This window comes from Ambystoma mexicanum, chromosome 8 (assembly GCF_040938575.1).
Source record: "Ambystoma mexicanum isolate Mex_15411 chromosome 8, UKY_AmexF1_1, whole genome shotgun sequence".
NCBI classification, from domain to species: Eukaryota; Metazoa; Chordata; class Amphibia; order Caudata; family Ambystomatidae; genus Ambystoma; species Ambystoma mexicanum.
In genome coordinates, this window is record NC_090929.1 from 14,244,891 (window position 1) to 14,267,368 (window position 22,478).

The window sequence follows — 22,478 nt, forward strand, 5'->3', positions numbered from 1 at the left end:
GAGAAGTGCCAGGTACTGGTTGAACAGCCAGGGAGAGAGGTTAGAACCCTGGGGGACACCACAGGTAGAGAAAAAGATGTCAGACAGGAAAGACCCCAGTTGGACCTGGGAGGGTCGATTTGAGGGGAAAGAGGTCAGCCAAGCCAGAGCCTGACCAGTGATACCCAGGTTATCACGGAGACGGTTGAGCAGGATGGTATGGTTGACAGTATCAAAGGCAGAAGAGAGATCAAGCAAGATGAGAACACAAGGAATGTTAGAGTCAAGGTTCGAGAGCAGGTCCTCACGGATGTTCAGGAGAGCAGTTTCCATGCTTCTGGCAGCTCTGAAGCCAGACTGGTGGTCATGAAGGCTACCAACAGATTCAGCATGGAGATTAAGCTGGGAGATGAGAAGTTTCTCCAGGAGCTTGCCCAGGAAAGGAGTGATAGAGATAGGGCGAAAGTTAGCTGGGCAGGACGGGTCGGAGGAGGGTTTCTTAAGAAGGGGGTGCACAAGGGAGTGCTTGAGAGGGGATGGGAAGACTCCAGAGGCGAAGGAGTGATTGCAGAAGTCAGCAAGGGCAGGAGCCAAGGAGTCGATGTGGTCCTTAATAGTTTTGGAGGAGCAGGGGTGGATCTGTGTTGACGAGACTTTCATAGATCGGACTTGTCCTGAAACCTCATCAACAGAAAAAAGGGGAAAGGCAGAGAAGGAGAGAGGAGGGGTGGCTGCAGAAGGGCCAGAGGATGGGCAGGGAACAGAGGGGGGGAGGTGATGGGAGGAGAGTGAGGACAGGATGTCCTGAGTTTTTGAAATGAAGTGAGAGGCCAGTGCCGTACAGAGGCTTGGGCGGGGACAGGAGAGGTAGAGACTGCAGCAGGGTTGGCCAGCTCCTTGCAGATTTTAAAGAGTTCAGCGGAATTGTTAGATGCCGCAGTGATGCGGGCTTGGATAAGGGCTCTCTTTTTGGTGAGAATGGAGAGCCGGTAATGCCTTTGGAGCAGGCGACAGGCCAGTTTGTCAGAGGATGAACATGAAGCACGCCATTTCCTCTCTGCCACCCTGCACTTGCGTTTGAGGGTGACGAGATCCGAGTCAAACCAGGAGTTACATTTGGCTTTGGGCTTCAGGCGGATTCTCATGACAGGGGCAAGGATATCAAGGGTATCAGATATAGCAGAGTGGAGAGTGGAGAGGGCTGTGTCAGGGTGGGAGTCAGCCGAAGGGAGAGGAGGCGAGAAGGTGGCAGCGAAAGCCTCAAATGACACACGCTTCATAAGTCGGATGACCGAGAAGGAGGATGGCAGTGATGAGGGTGGCTTTGCCTGTGGGGTAGGGAGGGTGAGGTGGGAGGACAGGAGAAAGTGATCACTCCAGGAGAGAGGAGCGGAGAGAGGGACAGAGAGGGGAAGGTCAGAAGAGATCAGGGCATCAAGAGTGTGCCCAGCAGAATGGGTCGGCCCCGACGGGAGAATAGAGAGTGAGAGAGAGTCGCAGAGGTCGCGAAAGATTCGAGAGGGGGGACAGGAGGCATCCAGGTGGATGTTGAAGTCTCCAAGGAAGAGGAGTTGAGTGGTTGAGGACAGGAGTGAGGAGGAGAGGTCCGCCCACTCGGAGAGGAAGGAGGAAATTTGACCAGGTGGCCGATAGATAGTAGCCACGGTAAGGGAATGGCTAGGAGAGAGAGAGAGTCGGCAGACAAGACATTCAAAAGAGGAGTAGGTCTGCGTGGTAATAGAAGTGGCAGGAATCCACTCAGGGAAGATAAGGGCCACACCCCCCCAGCACGGTTGGGCCTGGGCACGGAGAGGATCTTGTAGCCGTCAGGTAGGAGTGTGTCAAAGCTGGTGACAGAGCTGGCTGTGAACCATGTCTCAGTGAGACCGAGGATGTCAAGGTCCAGTTCCTCTAGAAGGCGGCAGATATCACAGGAATGCTTGACAGCAGAGCGAGAGTTAAGAGTGGCAATGTGGAGAAGGTTGCCAGCCTTGAAGGACTTCCGGGGAGGGGTACAGATCAGAGGTACGCCCTGCGGAGGAGAAGAAGGAACAAGGGAGGGGGCAGGGAGGGAGGGTAGAGGCAAGGTAGCTGAGGACAGAGGGGGGGGCAGCAGGAGAGGAAAGGAAGTTGATGAGGCGCGGGAAGCGTCTATCAAAGAGGTGGAGGTTGGCCTGAGGGCCTTGGACCAAGACTGTCCCATTAGCATAGACATTAATGATGGCCTTAGAGGAGTGGAAGGAGGCCAAGAGGACATCCCAACGGGTGCCACCATTAATGGGAGAAGAGGAGATAGGAGAGAGCACAGAGACCATATGAAGGGTCCATAGGTCAGGTGAAGGCACGAAAAAGAGGATGTCAGTGAGAGTTTCCTTAGAGGAGGCACTGGTGTAGGTGTCAGCGATAGGGAGGCCTGGGTTGGAGACCAGGATGTCCTTTTTAAACTTTTTCCTACCAGATTTAGTGAGAAGAGCAGGATAGTCAATGGAGAAGCAGTTAGAAAAGATAGGTGAGATAGAGAGCACCATGGGATTGGAGGGAGAGGGGGGGGTAGGACAAGCACGAGCGGACAGGAAGTGAGCAGCAAGCCCTAGTTTACCACAAATTCAAAAACAGAACACTGTGAACACAGTAATGCAATATCAGGTACCCAGTGGAGAGGCCACCTAAGTTTGAAAATCCTGCGAGGGGAGAAAAACCCTAGTCTACCACAAATTCAGAACACAGTGAACACAGTAATGCAATATCAGGTACCCAGTGGAGAGGCCACCAAGTTTGAAAATCCTGCGAGGGGAGAAAAACCCTAGTTTATCACAGTTTGCAAGGCATAGTGAAGTCAGGGTGACAGGTCTAAGTGCGGTGGGCCGAGGGAGCAGGTAGAGCCAACAGGTGGACCGGCGCCAAGCGTCCCCTGTGGACACCTGCAGACACACAGGGAGCCGACTATGCACAGCATGTGAATCTAAGCAGATACAACCATCAGAAATGCTTTTACGGTAAGTAATGCATTGTCATTAATGAGCATGTGAATCCAAGCAGATACAACCATCAGAAATGCTTTTACGGCAAGTAATGCATTGTCTTCTGATGTTTGTTAATCTGCTTAGAATCACATGCTGTGCATAGACTAGCGAGCAGTACCCGGAGTTGGAGGTGGGTTGTGAGAAGGAACAGTAGAGAAAAGATGTCTTAATACTGCTTGTCCGACCTGGGTATCAGATCTAGAGTGAGCATCTAGACAGTAGTGTTTTGTAAAGGTGTGTACAGAACTCTAGGTTGCCGCTTTGCAAATTGACTCGAGGGGAACATTTGCAATTAATGTTATGGATGCCCCAGTGCCTCGAGTAGAGTGTGCTCTTGGCTTGAAGGGTAGTTCTCTCTTAGCAAGAGTGTAACAGAGAGTGATGCATTGAACAATCCATCTAGATATAGTGGACTTTGAGACTGCATCTCCTTCTCTTCCTGCCGCCACTGAGACAAAGAACTGATTAGTTTTTCTCAGTGGTCTAGTTCTTTCCATATAAAACATGACAGTTCTGCACACATCAAGTGTATGCAGGCTTTTTTCTCCCAGATTTGAAGGGTTTTGAAAGAACGTTGGTAGTTCTATAGACTGGTTGATATGGAATTTCGAGATGAATTTCGGTGCAAACCTTGGGTGTGTGCGTAGAACCACCTTATCTTTGTGAACCGTTACAAAGGGGTCTAGAACAGAAAGAGCCTGTAGTTCACTTACTCTCCTAATGGAGGTGATAGCTATTAGGAAGGCGGTCATAAGAGTGAGGTCTTTAAGAGTTGCCTTGTGCATGGGTTCAAATGGTGAGCCCATGAGCCTGGTAAGTATCACATTTAGGTCCCAGCCGGGAGCTGGGTTTGCTATCGGAGGGTGTATTCTCTTTACCCCCTCCATAAAGGCCTTAATAACTGGGACTTTCCACCATGACACTTTAAGCTGGGAAGTGGTGTATGCAGAAAGTGCCGCTAGGTGGACTTTAATAGAATTGAATACTAGACCTGAGTCCAGTAAATGGGTCAGGTACAGAACACTTTGTGTGGGAGAGCAGTCAACAGGGTTGATGTTTCTTACTCTACACCAGAATACAAATCTCTTCCATTTGCTAGAATAACAGTGACAAGTGTTAGGCTTTCTAGCCTCCCTGAGGATGTCCATGCATCTCTGCGGGAGTTGTAAATGTCCAAATTCTATGATCTCAGGAGCCAGGCTGCTAAGTTCATGGTCTGAGGGCATGGATGCAGTGTCCTGCCCTTGTCCTGCGACAGCATGTTGTACGGGCAGGGAAGTTTCACTGGAGGAGATAGAGACATCTCCATCAGGTGAGCGAACCATGGCTGCCGGGCCCACATAGGGGCCACTAGCATCATGGTAACTTGTTCCTGGTGCATCTTGTGCACAATCTTGTGAGAAGGGGAGTCGGGGGGAAAAGCGTAAACAAATTTCCCTGACCATGGAATCGATAGACCGTTCCCCTTGGATTGGTTCTGGGGGTACCTGGAGTCGTAATCTAGGCATTGTGAGGTCTCCAGGGTTGCGAACAGGTCTATTTCCGGGAATCCCTATTGTGTGAAAACGTCGAAGATGATGTCTTCGTGTAAACACCATCATACTCTGAGGGCAGAGGGAAGTCTCTGCTTAGTTCGTCTGCTAGCAGATTGAGTTCCCCTGGTACATGTTGTGACAGTAGGAACATGTTGTGTGTGAGAGCCCACTTCCAGATGTTCTGGGACAGCTTGGACAGTCCTGGAGAGTGAGTGCCCCCTTGGTTGTTGAGGTAGTACATGGCTGTGGTGCTGTCCGTGTGGACCATCACTGTCTTCCCTTGTAGGTGTGTCTGGAAGGCTTTTAGTGCCTTGAACACAGCAAGTAGCTCCAGTAAGTTTATGTGCTTGGAAGCTACGCTCGGAGTCCAAACTCCGTGAGCAGTTTGATGGGATAGGTGTGCCCCCTATCCTGTGAGGGATGCGTCTGTGGTTAGAGTGGCTTCCACTGCGGGGGTGGCGAATTGTTTCCCTATTACCAAGTTTTCCTTCGACCACCACCGTAGCGAGAGAACCAAGGCCTGCGAGACCACCACTAGATCGTCCCATTGTCCGCTGGCCTGACACCACTGGCTGTTGAGCCACTCTTGCATTGGGCGCAGGCGCGCGTGAGGTACCAAATAAATACATGACGCCATCATTCCTAGCAAGCGCATTGCTTTGCGTACCGTCACCTCTCGACCTGCTACATATTGAGGGATCTGAAACAGCATGTTTTGGATCCTCTCGTTGGAGGGGAAGATGAGGCCGTCCTTTGTTCAAATTATAGCCCCAAGGAATTGTTTGACTTGGCTGGGGTCTAGGCTGGACTTCTTCTCATTGATGGAGAAGCCCAGTTGGAAGAAAAGGTCTACAGTCTTTTCGGTATTTGAGAAGCATGTTTCGTAAGAATCCCCTGTTATGAGCCAATCGTTGAGGTAAGGGTATACTGGGATGGACAATCTGTGCATGTGGGCCGCTGCCACTGCCAGTACTTTCGTGAATACCCTCGGTGCTGATGATATCCCAAAGGGTAGCACTCTGAACTGGTAGTGTTTGCCCTCTATCATGAACCTGAGGTATTTTCTGTGCGCTGGCAACATTAAAATATGAAAGTATGCATCTTTCATGTCCAGTGTTGCCATGTAATCTCCTTGTGATGTCAGGGGGATCACTTCCTGTAAGGTCACCATACGAAACTTTTGAGGTTTGACAAATATGTTCGCTGGGCGCAGATCTAATACAGGGCTCATGGTTAAGTCCTTTTTGGGTACAAGGGAGTACACTGAATAAATACCTTCCGTTACCTGCGAAAGAGGCACAACCTCTATAGCTCCTTTTTCCAGTAGCCGGTCCACTTCTTGTAGAAGGATGGCGAGGTGTTCTGGTGTCATGCGTCGTCCCCTTGGGGGTCTGTACGTTGGGGAACTGTTGAATTCTATACAGTAGCCGCGGTCTATGGTTGATAGTACTCAGCGGTTTGAAGTTATTCCCTCCCATGCTGGAAGAAAGGATGTTAACCGGCCCCCGACCGGCGATGCATGGGAGGGGACCCGGATCTTCGAGTCATTTGGTGTTGGTGGCTTGGGAACCTCTAGGGGTAGAACCCCAACCTCTCCCTTTGCCACGGCGTTGTCCTCTCTGGTTGTATTGGCCACTGGTGCCTTGGTTAGAGGACCAGTTGTTGTTTGCAGAGTATTGCTGCTGCTGATTTTGCTGCTGGCGTTGGCCTCGAAAAAAGCACCTATTGCCATAGCCACGTTTGTTAGGAGGCCTAGAAATCTGGTCTAGGGTTTTGATGGTGTCAAAGTATTTCTTTGCCGTTTGTAGTGCCTCATCAACTGCCTTTCCAAAGAGGTTGGCATCTTCTATAGGCTTGTTGATTAGAGATGCTTGTGTTTCAGGTTTAAACCCCGAATTACGCAGCCAGACATGGCGTTTGAGGAGTATTCCTTGGACTAGGGAACGGCCAGCCGTTTCTGCAGCCTCCAGAGTGTTTTTCACAATGCTTTGGTTGACTAGGGTCCCTTCAGTAATCGTGGCAAGAAGGCGTGTACGTAGGGGTTCTGGTACCTCCTCGGCGTCCTTACGTAGCTTGCTCCATTGTGCGTCTGCGTAACTTGCTAGCAAGGAATTGTTGTTTGCAATCCTTGCGGAAAAAGCAGCGGAGGATGTGATCCTCTTCCCCATGGCATACCATTTTTTGCCCTCCTTATCTGGTGGTGCTTCGCTGGTAGACAGCGGGACCCCTGCTCTTTTCCTTGTATTTGTCACCACTAGGGAGCTTGGTACAGAGTGGCCCCTGACGTACAACGGGTCTGAAGAGGAGGGACTGAATAGTTTTTATATCCTCGGGTTGACTTCTCTGACCAACGCGGGTGTAGATAGTGAAGGGATAATTTGTCTCCTTACTGAGGCGAGGAGGGGAATGGTTTGGCTGACAGGGGGTTTCTCCTTGATTACCTTCTCCACAAAGTCAATGTCAGGAGAAATCTCCCCAGTGTCTATTTCGAAATGCGCTGCTGCCTTGCGTAGTAGTGCATTAAATGTAGGTTGATCGTCAATAGGTGACGTGTTCCTATTAGGTGAGTCCTCGGGAGGGGACAGGTTCAGTACATCAGGGTCCGAAAACGCTGATGGGGACTGCCAGGGCTGTGAAGCACCTTCCTCTGGGTCTTCTCCGAAGCCCCCCACCTATATCTGGATTTTCTTCAAAACCTTCTTCCTCTAGGTTTTGTTCCTCTTCGTTGCCTAAAAATTCGCCCTCCTCCTGAAAGTGGGGGTCCTCTTCAGTGAGGTCATATAAATTTATATCCACTTGGGAGGGATTAAACAGCCTAGGGAATTTAGCCCTGGGGTCCACCTGAGGTCCCTCTCTTGCCCTCTTGGGTGGTGGTAGGTTTTGGGTCTCCATAAACCTCTCCATCTTCTCCATACAGAACTGGAGTCTCTCCAGGGTCTCATGAGGTACCCCTGAGCGGTCTGGGGGGGGTGTAGAGGGGGGGAGGAACTTTGGTCTGAAAACGCTTTGACCTCTCCCATAACGTCGAAGAAAGGTCTCCGTCGCCATCTGAAAAGCCTTCTGGTAGTCTAGGAGTCCCTTTAGATGAAGGGGGCAGTTCCTGCCTTCCTTCAGGCCTTTTCGGCGTTTCTCTAGCCTTCTGAGCGGTATTCCGCTTCTGGCTATCGGCGGAAACGATCCTCGCCAGGCTCTCAACGACTAATCTGTCTGTGGAGGGCTCTGGTATTGATGTTACGGGTGCCGCGACGGGCGCTCTCTGACGGAGCGCTTCGTCTGGCTGTTTGGGGGTAGAGCCCTTATCTGGGGGAAGCCCAGTCGCTGGGCGCGTCTGCGAGGGGGGCTTAAGACTCTTACGGTCTGAGGAGGACGCCGGTGGAACCTGCGTCTCCGTTGGCGCTGCTGGTTTCTTCGTCTTCGACGAAGAAGAGCCGTGGGTTATGTGTTTATGGGAGTGTTTTTTGTGTGCGTCAGTGTCGCCGGGGTGTTCATCCCCATAAGCAGGGTGTGAGCTGAACTTGTCGGGGCCGGGGACAGACGACGAGGAGCGCGAGCGCTCCTTAGAGAGGTCTAAGACTTCCGTAACGGATGTCGGGTTATCACATTCCTTGTCACTTTCTGCGGCGGCGGGTGAGGAATCGGACCTCGACATGGCGTAGGCCACCCACCTTTTGACCTTGCGGTCCTTTAAATTCTTAGGCTTAAGTAGCTGACACGCCGCGCAGCCGTCTTCCTTGTGGTCGAGGGGCAAGCAACGGTTACACCGTTTATGCTTGTCTTTCCAGGTAAACTTGCCCTTGCAACGCGGGCAAAACCTAAAGGGTGTCCTCTCCATAGCTGAGGAAATCTTTCACTGTGATAACAACCCCGAGGGAAAGGGAGGGGAAAAGTAAAGGCATTCTCAGAGAGAAACAAGAAATGTCCCACAACCCCACTCTCCCTACTGTTTTATGGCCGGCGAGGCCAGGCCACGTGTTCGGCAGCGGCGAAGGATCTCCTCCGTCTCGTCCCCGCCGTCGAAGTTCTTACTCGGCGGAGAAAAGGCTTCGCAGCTACATCGAGGGAGGGATTTTATGTAAATCTATATTAATAAATAATGACCAAAGGTCGAGTAAATGAATTTGCAATGTCTCTTGAGGAGCTCCGCGTAAAGGCGATCAATATCTGGGCGGAAAAAAACAATCTGAGGGACCTCGGCGCGTGAGGGATTGTGGGTACACCGCACGTCGCTATAGGGATAGTGTTACAGACACGCCTTGTCGACGTCCCCTTTTCGCTTACGAAAAACAAAATGCAATACTTCGCAGTGACCACTGGATGTCGGACTATGCACAGCATGTGATTCTAAGCAGATTAACAAACATCAGAAATAAGAATACATAGCAGTACACATGCACACCCACGGGAGGTGGCAAGGCTCAACATTAAGCATTACATAAAACTCAACATTAAGCATCTGTTACCTCCCCACCAGGCTCACCTGAAGCGAACAGGTTGCGCAGCACTGCCTGGCCGACTCTGGACTCCTCCCTGGAATACCAGTCGATGCAGTAGAATCTCGTGAAGGTGTACGTCGACCTCCACGTAGCAGCCCTGCAGATGTCCAGCAGGGGCACATAAGACAAGAACGCCGTGGTAGCAGCGATCGCTCTGGTCGAATGGGCTCTCGGACGGCCGGGCATGGTCGGTTTGCCAACCGATGACAATGCATGATGCAGCCGGAGAGCCACCTGGAAATGGAAGCCTTCGAGAGAGCCTTCCCTTGGTTCACAGGTCCAAAGTTCACAAACAGCTGTGATGTCTTCCGAAAACTCTTCGTTCGGTCCACGTAGAACTTCAGCGCTCTAGCCACATCCAGCGAGTGCAAAGTCCTCTCGGCCGAAGACGAAGGCGACGGGAAGAAAACAGGTAGCACCAAGGGCTCGTTGAGGTGGAAGTCCGATGGCACCTTGGGCATAAACAAGGGGTGCGTCCTCAGCACCACCCTCGTGTCGTGAAAAGTCAAGTATGGAGGCTTGCAGGATAGGGCCTGGATCTCTCCCACTCGCCGTGTGGAGGTGATAGCCACAAGAAACGCAGTCTTCCATGACAGGAATTTCAGCGGCGCCGAATGCAGGGGCTCAAATGGCGCCCCCATGAGCCTGGTCAGCACCACGTTGAGTTCCCACGCAGGGGCAGGGGCCTTCACCGGCGGGAACGATCGGAACCGTCCCTTCATAAATTCCTTCACCAGGCGATGGGACCACAAGGACGCCCATCCTCTGGTTCTGATGTCTCGGCAGATCGCAGCCAGATGTATCTTGATGGAGGCGTGAGCCAGTCCAGCCTTGGCCAGCGACAGTAGGTGCGGCAGCACTTGAGGGGCCGTAATCCGTAGAGGGCTAATCTTCTGTGCACGGCACCAGACAGAGAACCTCTTCCACTTATGTCCGTAGCACTTGAGAGTTGAGGACGCCTTGGCTTTTGCAGGGACCTCACTGCAGTCAGCCGGAATAGTGTACCCTCCAAACTCTAGCGCTGCTGGAGCCAGACCTGCAAGTTCAGTGACTCTGGGTCGCGATGAAGTATGGCGCCTCCTTCTCTGGAGAGAAGATCCGAGTCCGCCGGCAGCTTGACTGGTGGGGACGCTGACAAGTCCAGAAAGTCCGGGAATCAGATCTGCCTCGGCCACGCCGGTGCGACCCGGATCATCCCGACCGGGACCGCTTGAGCTGGTTGACAAGTCGGAGCAGCAACGGCAACGGAGGGAATGCATAAAGGAACAGGCCTTCCCAGGGGAACGAGAAAGCATCGCCCATGCTCCTCGGCTGGGGGAACCTGCTGGCGAACCTCTGGCACTTGGAGTTCGTCGCTGTCGCGAACAAGTCGATCTGGGGTTTTCCCCATCGTCGGAAGAGTCGATTCACTTGATCCTGACGTAGTTCCCACTCGTGGCACGAGCGCAGCTCCCTGCTGAGTGAGTCGGCGATGGTGTTTTTTATCCCTGCCAGATGAAAGGGCACCAGAAACATCCCTTGGGTGACGGCCCAATGCCACAGATCCTGGGCTTCCTGTGAGAGGGCTGGGCATCTGGTTCCTCCCTGCTTCCGGATGTAGAACATCGTGGTGGTGTTTTCAGTGAAGATTCTCCCCACCTTGCCCTTGAGGGACGAGAGAAAGGACCTGAGGGCCCAGAACACTGCACGGAGCTCCAGAAGTTCTCCGGTGTGCGCTCCCCACCCTTCCAGGGAGGCATCCGTCGTCACCGTTATCTGGTGGGATAAGGGTCTGAAAGTCTGTGCCCGCCGTCAGATGAGCGCGGGTGCCCCAACACTGGATTGCTCGTCGGAAGGTCTCGTTGAGCGGGATCCTGTCCTCGAAGCTGCCCGTCGCTTGGATCCAGCGGGAGTCGAGGAACTCTTGCAGAGGGCGCATCCGAAGCCTGCACAGGCCCACGAGATATGTGCAGGAGGACATCATCCCGAGAAGGGACTTGATGGACCTCACCCTGGCCACGTCCGTGGCCAGCAGGCGCTGGACCTTGCCCAGGATGGCCTTCGTCCTTTCTTCCGACGGTGAGGCCAGGCACGCCACTGTGTCGAGCTTTGCTCCCAGAAACAGTGCGACTTGCGACGGGAGCAGGTGGGATTTGGGAAAGTTGATGGAGAATCCCAGGTCCGAGAGCAGCTGGACGGTCTTTGCTGTGTGATCCACGGCAAGCTCCCTTGTTCCTGCTCGGATGAGCCAGTCGTCCAGGTAGGGGTAGACGTGGATCCCCTGCAGGCGCAGCCACGCCGCCACCGGTGGGAGGCACTTGGTGAACACCCTGGGTGCCGACTTCAATCCGAACGGGAGGGCCTTGAACTGGTAGTGCCGTCCCTGGTCCACAAACCTAAGGAACTTTCGGTGACCTTTCAGAATCGGGATGTGGAAGTACGCATCCCCCAAATCCAACGATGACATGAAATCGCCCTCCTCCAGCTGTCCCAGCACGTGCTGGAGGGTGACCATCCGGAATTTCTGTGCCTTGATGTATTTGTTCAGCCGTCGCAGGTCCAGGATGGGGCGCCATCCTCCTGTCTTCTTTTTTACTAGGAAGTACCTTGAGTATACTCCGGAGCCCTGGACCCTCTTCGGGACGAGCTCGATGGCACCTTTTCTGAGCAACGTCCTCATCTCCAAGAGTAGTTGAGGGACGTGATTTTCCTTCCTGACCCCGGGTGGAATGCGGGGACACTTTTTTAGAAATTCGAGGGCGTGCCCCTGGGCCAGGGCGTCCAGCACCCAACGGTCGGTGGAGATGGACTCCCACATGCTGACGAACTTCGCCAGCCGGCCTACCACCAGGGTGCTTCGGTGGGGGCCCAACCCCGCTGTCGGTTCAATCTTGCTTGGCGGACGCCTTGCCGCCTTGGCCTCCCTGGCGACGACGGCGGGGTCCCCCTGACTTGCCTCATCCTCTATAGGCTTCCTGCGACGAGGAGCGGGCCGCTTGGCGGTACGTAGAGGAGCCACCGCCGAATCCTTTGGAGGCACTCTGCTTGCCTCCGGCGCTCCGAAAGGACAGCCTCTGTTGCCGGAGGACTCCTAGGGCCCTAGCAGTCTCTGTATCCACCTTGATGGCTTGGGGGGACTCGTCTACCGTTTTCCCAAACAGGTTGTTCCCATCGAACGGCATGCCCAGCACCTTGGCCTGCACATCCTGGCGGAAATCCATCGCCTTGAGCCAACCTCGTCGTCTAAGGCAAACGCTGTTGCCTAGCTGGCAGAAACCGGTGTCGGCAATGTCCGTTGCCACCGTAATGGCGTGGTCCGACGCCACTTCGCCTTCTTGCAAGATCTCCAGGGCCTCGGCCCTTTTGTCATCCGGTAGGAAGTCCAACAGGGGGGCGATTTTGAACCATAACTCCCTGTCGTAGCGGGCCACGATCGCGAGGGCGTTGGCCGCCTTAATCGTTGTTGCCGCCGACGAGATAACTCATCGTCCCATTGCGTCCAGCTTCTTCCCTTCGCCGTCCGCCGGGGAAGTTGATGTTGAGACCGACGCCTCCCCCACTTTCTTCTTGGCCGCCGCTGAGACGACCGAGTCCAGGGTAGGTTGTGCCCTAAGGCACAGAGGGGCCGCGTTGGGGACCCGGTACTTCTTCTCGTACCGATCCTTCTTGGCAGGCGTCGTAGAAGGGTTCTTGAGAAGGGTGAGACCCTCGTCCCAGATGTCATCCAGCAGAGACACGGTGAGGACTGACTTCCTCCTGGTCTCGCGCTGTTGGTAAAGGAAACCTTCCTTCTTCTTCTCCACGGGGCAGAGCTGAAAAAGCTTGGATGCCCTGGTGATCATTGCGTGGAAAGATCCAATCTCATCGGACGGGGAGGCCTGGGCTGGTGATGGGAGCTCCGTCCCGTCGTCATCGCCGTCGTCGTCGGTACCCGTCGTGGCCGTGTCTGTTCCCGTGTCATCCCCAGGGTCGGGGGATGTGGGTAAAGGCCGAGCAGGCCACGAGGGTTGAGAAGGCGGGGCTGGGTGGATCCGTCTTCTCTTGTTCGGGGGGCTTCCTGCCGGGACCGGCTCTGGTTCCTCTGCCGGACCTGGTACCGGGGCCTCTGTCGGTGGTAATCTCGTCCTTATCTCTGAACATAAGGATTGTATCGCCAACAAAATGGCCGCCGAGTTATTCTGCGGCTCCGAAAGCGACGGGAGCGACGGCTGACTAGGACCCTCGCCAGTGCCGCCGTCACTTTCATCGTCACCCTCAGCGGGATCCCTCCCGTGGGGACGGGCCTCCTGTACGCCTTCGTCGAGGCCCTCTAGGACTTCTGCCAACTCCTCCTCGGATGTTGTGTCTGTGTCCACAATGGCCCCCGCCCCCCCCTCTTTTTCCGCCGGGGTCTTCACGGGGGTCTTTTCGATAGGTCTGAAAGAGGCTTCCCTCTGCGGAGGCAGGGAGACCCTGGGCCCTGAGGTCGCCTCCACTGGTGTAGCCTCCACAGGCTGCGCCAGGGCCGCCGCGACTCCCTCGATAGAGGACTTGGCCGGGTGAATCAATGCCTCCACCGCCTTAGGCGCGTTTGAGGCCTTCACCTTGGGGGGAGGGTCACCGCCTCGCTCCCCCTCGGCCGAATCCTTCGAGATCGTCCGGGGCCTCTCCAGAGGCTTACCCGAGTTCTCGGATTTCCTCTTCCCCGAACCAGAGCGTTGGCTCGCGGTTGATGGTGCCGGGGAAGGTGCACTATGCCTGGCAGCCGAAGAGCCCGACTGTTCGGCACTCCTGGTGCCCGCGGACTCGCGGTGCTTTGCCTTCTGTTGGGCCCCCGTCGCCGGGGCGCCCTCACAGGACTTAGAAGACTGCTCAGACGACTTCTTCTCAACTGACGGACTCCTTCCTTCCAACCAGTTGGAGACGAAGGTGTCGGTCCCAGATGGCCCGTTCCGACATGTTCCTGCAAAACGCACAGTCCTTCTCCACGTGCGTTTTGTCCTCATGAAGGCAGTAGAGACATTTTGAATGCTCCTCCTCCTTGAACACATTCTGTAGCTGGCATCCAGGGCAGACCCTGAACAGCTTTCCGGGCATCGAGCTTCCTTTCTCCTGGGCCATGTTCGGGTAGGCCGCAGAAACTTCTGGAATCCTCCAAGAAGCGTAACTCGACAAAATCTTCACCCTTGAGTGGCGTAGAAAAATCTGACACGGTGTTACGCTCACCTGGCTCCCACAGAGGCATCGATCTGAACTGGACAGCTGCGGTCTCCACCAATGTGACGCGTAGGGCCGAGATGACGGACTGGACTGGCCCACCTAGCTTCGTTTGCTTGGCCCGTAGGAATAGTCTTCTGCAAATGGAGAAAGGGAATTAACCACCCGTGGAGTTGAGCGTAAATCCCCCCACCCCTGCTGTTCTCCCCACAGATCACCTTTGATGTCCCCTTTTATAGTCTCACCTGATGGTTTGAAAAGATGAGCTCTCCACTCTGCATTGAGCGCAGGGGCGCGTTTATAACCAGTTGCTTCACTGGCTCGAAGGAATTGGTGAGTTCCAGAACAATATTGACTCCGAAAAGTATGTAGTTCGTAAGAGTTCACATATCTGACTTTCACTCTTGTCCAATTCCTTGCAGTTTGCAGCCTGACCCCAGCGAAGAGTTCCTCGTGGTAGCTGATGAAGTTCAGGTAAGGATTTGGTTTATCCTACACAGTTCAATAAAATAAGGCCAGAATGTAACCTGTTGCTTGTTCCCTTATTCAGGTGTGGAGAGAAAATATGAAGTTCGGGGAATTATGCCTCCGGCGGTAAAATTAGGTAAGTCTATTGCAGTGAGAAGAGTTTCCCTTATTTGCCCCGTTGTCTCTCCTTGTTGTCCTTTTGTTCCCCTTAGGGGCCGGGGTACGGCGAGGATGCAATGGAGACTGCGCCGACCCGTGAAGAGGAATAGTACCCCCGGCGGTAATCAGGTAAGTCTATGGGGGTAGTTACTATTGCCTCTGTTTATTTCCTTGGCTCATCTTTGCTGTTCTTGTGTTCCCCTTAGGTGCCAGAATGCGGCGGGAACGTGCAGAAAGATGCGGTGAATCGTGAGGATGCTGCGAAGGCCGGTGAGATCAGCGCAGCGCTGCAGCAGGTAAGGCGGTGCGCTTAAAATACTTCTTTCTTCCAGCTCGAAGGCGCGGTGGATCGGGAATTCAGGTAAGGATCGAAGGTTTGCTCTTATTCTAATCTTTTCTCCTTTTCCTCCCTTTTTCTAGGAACTGCAGACTCGAGGCGGGCGTGGCAGGAGACTGAATGCAGGCTTGCAGACACGGTGAGCGTTACGCTGCTGGATGCAGAATAACGCGAAGCGTGTGCTGCTCTTCGGGCGTGGTTTAAATCGCCTCCAAAGTAGTCCCAGGTAAGTATTCCTCCCCAGCCCCACCCGAGTAAAAAATAGTCCCTAGGTAAAATAGTCCCTTCCAACCCTCATTTGGCTTGGAGCTCTGCAGTATGGTCTGCACCAGGTATGCTTGCAGCATGGTCTGCATCAGGTAAGTTCTACTCTATGAGCCTCGCGCCTATGGCACCAGGACTGACTCTCCATATGAGCCTGGCGCCATAGGCGCCAGGACCTCCCCCAAACAGCTCCTAGCAGGGGTTTTTGGGCTTGCTCAAAATAATTTGATGCCTGCTTCCGGGGTTGCTGGACCTGGTCTGGTTCCCCGGGGGTAGGCATCATGACACACGGATCCCCGTTAATCGGATGTAGAGATGGTGGAGCTTGAGGCTCTATTTGACCGAAAAATGAGAAATTCTCTTTGAAAAAGCGCAAAAACGCAGCAAAAGCTCAAGAGCTAAGCACGAGGACTCCCAACACTTGAGCGTGCGGTAAAAATCTGAAAATGGCTGCCAGAGGCGGGGCTTAGGGAGAGGGCAGTCATTGGCTGGGGGCAATATGACCCAGAGACCAGTGATTGGTTTCTACTGAGAAAGACAGATCAGAAACGAAACTGATACTGATTTTTTCTTTACTGAGGATTGCCGGCCTGACGACGGGGAATATTCATGAGCATGTGAATCCATGCCAGACCCATGCTGGAGAAATACCATTTGCATGCTGACAACTACCCTTCCATATAAATGTGAACTTTACTTGCCATTAAAAGCAGGGCCAGGTTTATGCTGGACGTGATCGCAGCAAATGCCATTCTAGTCTTTGATACTCACGAAAGTTAGTTCATAAGAATTTTCTTTAAGTAAGCCAAGTGACAAAAATAACTTTGTGATGTGAAGTGTATCAATTTGCGCTGTTATGGACATATATATAAAGCGGTGCCATGAGTGAGAGAGTATTTTATTTGTATAATGTACACATGTCAACTGAATGGCTTCTAGGGACTTTTAATTTTGGTAAACAACACAAGAGTAAAATACAAATGGTTTGCCCATGATCACACACTTCAGTTAATCTGTGAAGCCAGGATTTGAGACCAGTTTGCAACATAGGAATTAAACCACATATCTTTGCAGCTCTAATTGGTAGAAATAGGTGTTTTGTTTTCAAGAATGCTCTGTTTGGTAGAGATGACACAAAACGTACAAAAAATACTAAGAGGCCAACCTGAAAAATATATAAATCCATAGAGAAATATGTTTAACACAGAGTATGGGCATAGTTTTCTTTTTGTATTCTTGAATGGAAAAGTACAAGAACCAGAATGCAAAGTAACGTGAGGCCAAAAACATAATCCGAGTTTTGGAAATGCACATGGAAAAGACTTTCAAGACTTAAACACACAACTTAAGTATCATAAGGTCACCTTCTTATACTAGTTGCTTGACAGTCATGCTGCTTGCTGTTACATATTATGTGAAATGAACCATCACTAATGAGGAGCTTCCCATTCAAATGCTCTGTTAATCGCACAGAGTGTTAATTATTTGCTAGGTCCTAATGGGAAGCCCTGTGGAATTTGCCATGGTAACGATATCCAGTAATATATCTAAAAAAGGCCTCCCTCATAGCTCTGGGGTCGCAGCAATGCTTCAAGGTCCTTAGACCCTCTGCTGCTGCCGCACGGAGGCAGATGCCTTTCACCCGCTCTGATTGGCATGGAGGCTACACACATTTGCTGATCATATATGTTGGATTGCTCTGATTATACATTTTGGAAAACTAACTCATGCCCGGCCTTAGGTTTGCAAGTTGCATAAGGTGTGCAAAGGCCCTGGGGAAAGGGAGTCGTTTCCGCAGGAGTGGATAAAGATTTTTGTCATTCTTTTGAACTTTTGTTTTTGTGAAGAAGAATCCGGGGAAGGGAGTCTTTCCCTAGAACTGTGAACATTATCCTGTTGGAGCTTTTTGTTGAATTTATACTTTTCTGTTAAACTTGAACCTTTGTGCACTTTCAGAGCCAAAGACAATACCCTTAGCACCTTAGAGTTACTTTTTAGACTGTGAGGGCAAGGATAGCATTTCAGACACAGGCGGCCTCATTATAACTCTGGCGGTAGCAGTGCCGGTAAAAATGGCAGGCTGCTGCCGGGGTTATGGTTTTTTACGGCCACGACGGTCCCTGAAGCCAGGCACCGGAAAAAGTAACTCCCCATTCCCATTCGAGTCCCATAGGTGCATCCGTCAAAGTCTGCGAGCGGGTGCCTTTCCACATGCCAGGTCAGACCTCGCGGGCGGGAAGGCACCCGCATGCAGAACTCGGAGTGTGCTGGATCGGCATACTCATAATGAGGCCCAGGACATTTTTACTTTGGACATCTTGACACAGGACAGCCCCTTAGTTTTGGTTAAGGTAGGGAAATACCTTCCTGATTAGGGATACCAAGGCATTTTCCCAAACCCTATTATTTTTTAAATAAAAGTATATGCCAATCACCATGAGTCCTCTGTGTCTGTTTCTTATTCCTCGTTCCTCACATCTCATTTTTAGCACCCGTATGCAGTGCTGCAGATAAAATCATGAGTTTTATAAGAGTACAAATGCTTTAACTGAACAAACTGATTATTTATTGGTAATATTAATTTCTTTGCACCTAGTTATTCATGCGCATTAAAAGATACAGGTTTTCTTCTTCCAATCAGGTAGGAATAATAGTGGTTTCATCCTGTGGTACTGCGTGCACTACTGGCCCACACAGATCCAGGGAGCCGTGAGGGTGAAAGGAGGAGCATACTGTTCTACATGTCTTTTTCCTGTTGTTTGTTGGGAGTATTTTTACTCCCTATTTTTATTTGTAGGGAGTAAAAGTGGTCGATACACCCTGATTTGAAATTTCTGAAATAAAGGTTGGTGCCCAAGCAGGTGGTATGGAATAATTCACAGAAGGTGTGGGGGGCTCCTTGCTGAGGAATTTAGGGCTCACTGGGGCAACACACTTAGCTGTGGGAGTTCCAGATGGTAAAGCGGCAAATAGTGGCAGGCAGTACGTGTTCCAGCATGGTCGCAGTACTGCACCACCCCACTTCCACCAATGGCTGACACGCACTACATAAGTGGCTGGTGGCGGGATGGAGGTGTGATGTTATCTATGGGCCAGTGGTCACTGGATTGCCATGTTGCCAACTCTTGCATGAGCCCTTTCTGTGGTTTGTCTCTTTAGCGACCTTTCATTGCAGACCTCTGGTTGCCGTGTGCACAAGAGCGATGGTGTGACTTATGAAAAGGACCGTCCCCTTAGTCTAAGGTTCAGAGAAGTAATGAAACCAGAGCTTCAAGATGCTGATGCACAGATCCTGAACGGCCCTGTTGAGTACTGCAGCCTGAAGCTCTCAAGAGCCCCTGCATGACTGCCCCGGACTTCCCAGAGTCTGGCACAGCGTTACAGTATGGCCCGCTGTTCTAGCTGCCTTGGAAAATGCGACTGCTTCTCAGACGTTCCACTACTAGGCATGAAATCCTCTGCAGCTGCTTACTTGCTGGGCAACTTCATTACGCCACGCACCTCAAGCTGCCATGTTTACTGAAAGATGGCTGAGTTTGTACCCACCCGTCCACACCAACAGATGAAGCTGCCCATTAGAGGAAGGGAGTAGGACAAAGGGACACCAAAACCTATGTATGTATCAGCCCTTTTCAAACAACAATGATATGATATGTCATTTATAACGTGCATGTACACAAGTGTTTCTAGGCGCAACAAGACAAGGGAGGGAAGACAGAGGGAGGACAAGACAAATTATCTTACTAGGCCTTGTATCATTCAGATCGTGCAAGTGCAGCGATGTAAAGTGCAGGGGAAAGGAAGTAGGGGGAGTGCCAGGGAGAGGGAGGGGAAAGTGCAATCAGGGCAGCATTGCTCTGAGTAAGTGCAAGGAGTCAGGAGACTGTGGGTAACAGTTGAAGCCCCTAAGCACGCGGTAGGCCCGGAGGCAGTGCAGGGGGACTGATTATGGAGGAACCTGGTACCCAGTAGACTCTGAGCGTAGCCAAGCAACCAGTCGGCACAGGAGACAGGTAGGTTATCAGGGGAAAGAGAGAGAGAGAAAGCAGAAGAGAAAGGGAAGGTCTTGAGCGGCTGTTTCCGGAACTTCAGGTGGTGCGGGTCAAGTTTGAGAGGGGCAGGGAGGCCCTTCCAGAGGGAGGAACCTGCATAGGAGAGAGATCTACCCCCCACTCTCTGCCTGGAGAAGCATCTGACCCTCAGAGAGTTTGAGGTAGCTGAGCGAAGGACTCGAGATGGAAGGTATTTTGGAAGAGAAAGTTGGATGTAGTGCAGGCCCCAGACCCAGAAAGCCTTGTGAACGATGCAGAGGGTCTTGAACTTGATCCTTGAAGCAACCGGGAGCCAGTGGAGAGATTTCACATCTGGAGAGATGCAGTCCATGGGCTTGAGGCCAAGTACAAGTCTTGCAGTCCTGCTTTGGATTAGTTTCTGGGGGGAAGAGAGTAGAGGACGGCAGATTGAGAAAGAGGCTGTTGCAGTGGTCCAGCCTAGAGAGAACCAGGCTCTGGAGACAGTGAACTTCTGGGGGAAAGTGAGAAAAGGTAGAATACCTCTGGGGAGGTGTAGCTTGTAGTGGGCCTTCTTGGCAAGGTCTGTGATGTTAGGAAAGAAGGAGAGAGTGGAGTCGAAGATTACACCAAGGTTTTTTGCCTCACAGGAAGGCAAAGGAAGAGGGCCCAAGGAGGGCGGCCAGAGTGAGAGAGGGAAAGCAGGAGCAGGGGTCCCATTGAGAAGGATCTCGTCTTACTGGCATTAAGGCAGAGATCATTGGAGGCGTACCAATCCTCAATCACTGATAGACAGTCAGGAATGAGCGAGAGAGAAGAGGTGGCTGAGGGGAGCCTGAAAGAGGACGGAGTGTCATCAGCATAACACTGAAAGTTACAGCAGAAGGTAGAGATAAGGTGGACCAAAGGGGCAAAGTAGACATTGAAGAGCCAGGGTTAGAGCCCTGGGGAACACCACATGTGGAGAGAGAGAGGTGGTGGATAGAAAGGACCCAAGTTGGACCTGGTAGGGTCGGTCCAGCAGGAAGGAGGTCAACCACTCCAGGGCCTGATCCGTGATACCCAGGTTCTCACAGAGTCGTTTGATCAGGATGGCATGACTGACTGTTTGTTTGTTTGTTTTATTATTTATAATGCGCACCAGACCCAGGGGTATCAGGGCGCAACAGTTATAGGAATATGCAAAGCTTAGTTACAGTGTTACATGGCATGAAATGCAGTTACATAGAGTGAAATACAGTACATACATGGAACGATGAGGACTGGAATAACTAGGGCAAGTTACAAATATGGCACACAATACATACATATCCGTTTTTATTTTTTACCCCGGATCCGGAGTGGGTAGTGCTGAGTTATAACTCGATAGCAAAGGCCTAGGGTCACAGGGTGGAGATTACCTTGCCAGTTTTACAGGTCAGAAGATTTGAGCCACGTGATAGTATTTGATCTGAAATTCAGGTAGGAATGGTCTTCTCTAAGTGAAGGGGGCAAGGAGTTCCAAAGCTGGGGCGCTTTTACGGGGCAGCTGCAGCCACCAATCTCGGATAGTTTGAATCTGGGAACGGTCAGGCAATTACGGTTAGCTAGTCTGGATGGTCTTACAGAGGTCCGTCTGCGGAATCTTTCAGTGAGGTAAGTGGGTGCGGCAATATTTAGTGATTTGTGGGTAAGTGACGCCGTTTTTAAGAGGATTTTATCATTGGTCGAGAGCCAGTTGTTTTGTCGCCTACTCACGGAGATGTGATCTCTTCTGGCAATGCCTAGGGCCACTCTTAAGGCATTATTTTGGAGAGTTTGCATTCTCTTGATAATGGTTTTGTTCGAGCCTATGTAAAGGGCATTACAATAATCTAAGCAGGACAAATTAAGGCCTCTGGCCAAGATGATGCAACTGTTGTTAGAGAGAAAGGGTTTGCCAGTTCTAATAGGTTTACACGTGTGCGTGGTAGTGGACGCTAGTGTGTTAAATTGTTTAGAGAAGGACAAGGTGGAGTCGAGATAGAATCCTAATGTCTTTACCTCCTTGGCCACCTTGATAAGGTTACCGTCAATTGTGAAGGATGAGTATTCAGGGCCTAGGTTTTTTAAGTTGGTGGGGGAGCAAAGGCAGAGGAAAGGTCAAGGAGGATGAGGACAGAAGGAAGGCTAGAGTCAAGATTAGTGAGCAGATCTTCACGGGTGTTCAGGAGAGCAGTTTCGTTGCTTCTGGCTGCTCTGAAGCCAGATTGATGGTCATGGAGATAACCAACAGATTCAGTGTGAAGATTAAGCCGGGAGATGGCCAGTTTTTCCAAGAGTTTGACCAGGATAGGAGTGCTCCACAAAGACCTAACACACCTGCCCCACTGCCTCAAGTATGCTTTCTATGCAGCTCGGGACTCACCAGGCACTGCCCCCTGACAGCGCTATTACCTCTTTCCATATGAAGTAGTGACTGAGGAAGCAGCCAACCTCCCCTTTGGTGAGGGTCCTGCCAGAGAATGGATCATAATATCCCGGAAGTAGGTCCACTCCCAGCTTCTTGATGTCGCTGCTGTTCAAAGCCCTAAAACCACAAAGAGAAGAGGCAGCGGTCAGCAGAGGAACTCTGAGCAAGCATCGAAGTCTATACACGTGCCAGGACAAGTGTGAGTTTACAATGGTTCTTGTGTGGTGGGAGAAGGCTGATGAAGGGTATGCACACGCTGCCACATGCACTGCGCTACACCCCAAACAGCTGCCCAGGAAAGCCGGCTGACTTACTAACCATGTTAAGAAGAAGGAAAGGCAACCTGCTCCTAAACTCCTGAGAAAGCTTGGTTGGAAAATGCAGGCCTTAGGTTTTTGTGCAAACATTGATAATGCTGTTAGGGGGATATATAATTATTATGCTTCACCCCCTCTCCTAGCGAGACCCCCAGCACCTTTTGCTGGACTTCTGGACCTTTTTCTGAAATCCTGAATGAGTGGAGCCTTTTTCCACTCCTTCAGTCTTATGGGTCTGTCTTTCGGAACTCCGTTCTCCGTGTTTTACCTGTACTCTATGGAGTCTA

General features: G+C 51.8%; 1 protein-coding gene across 1 annotated transcript in view; it reads right to left on the reverse strand.

The window, feature by feature from the left end:
* CERCAM (cerebral endothelial cell adhesion molecule) overlaps nucleotides 1–22,478 on the reverse strand; it is a 244,422-nt gene that overhangs the window by 66,652 nt on the left and 155,292 nt on the right. Inside the window, exon 9 of the mRNA XM_069609141.1 lies at nucleotides 21,859–21,991. Within this exon, the coding sequence (XP_069465242.1) occupies nucleotides 21,859–21,991 (133 nt within the window). The remainder of the gene's footprint in view (nucleotides 1–21,858; nucleotides 21,992–22,478) is intronic.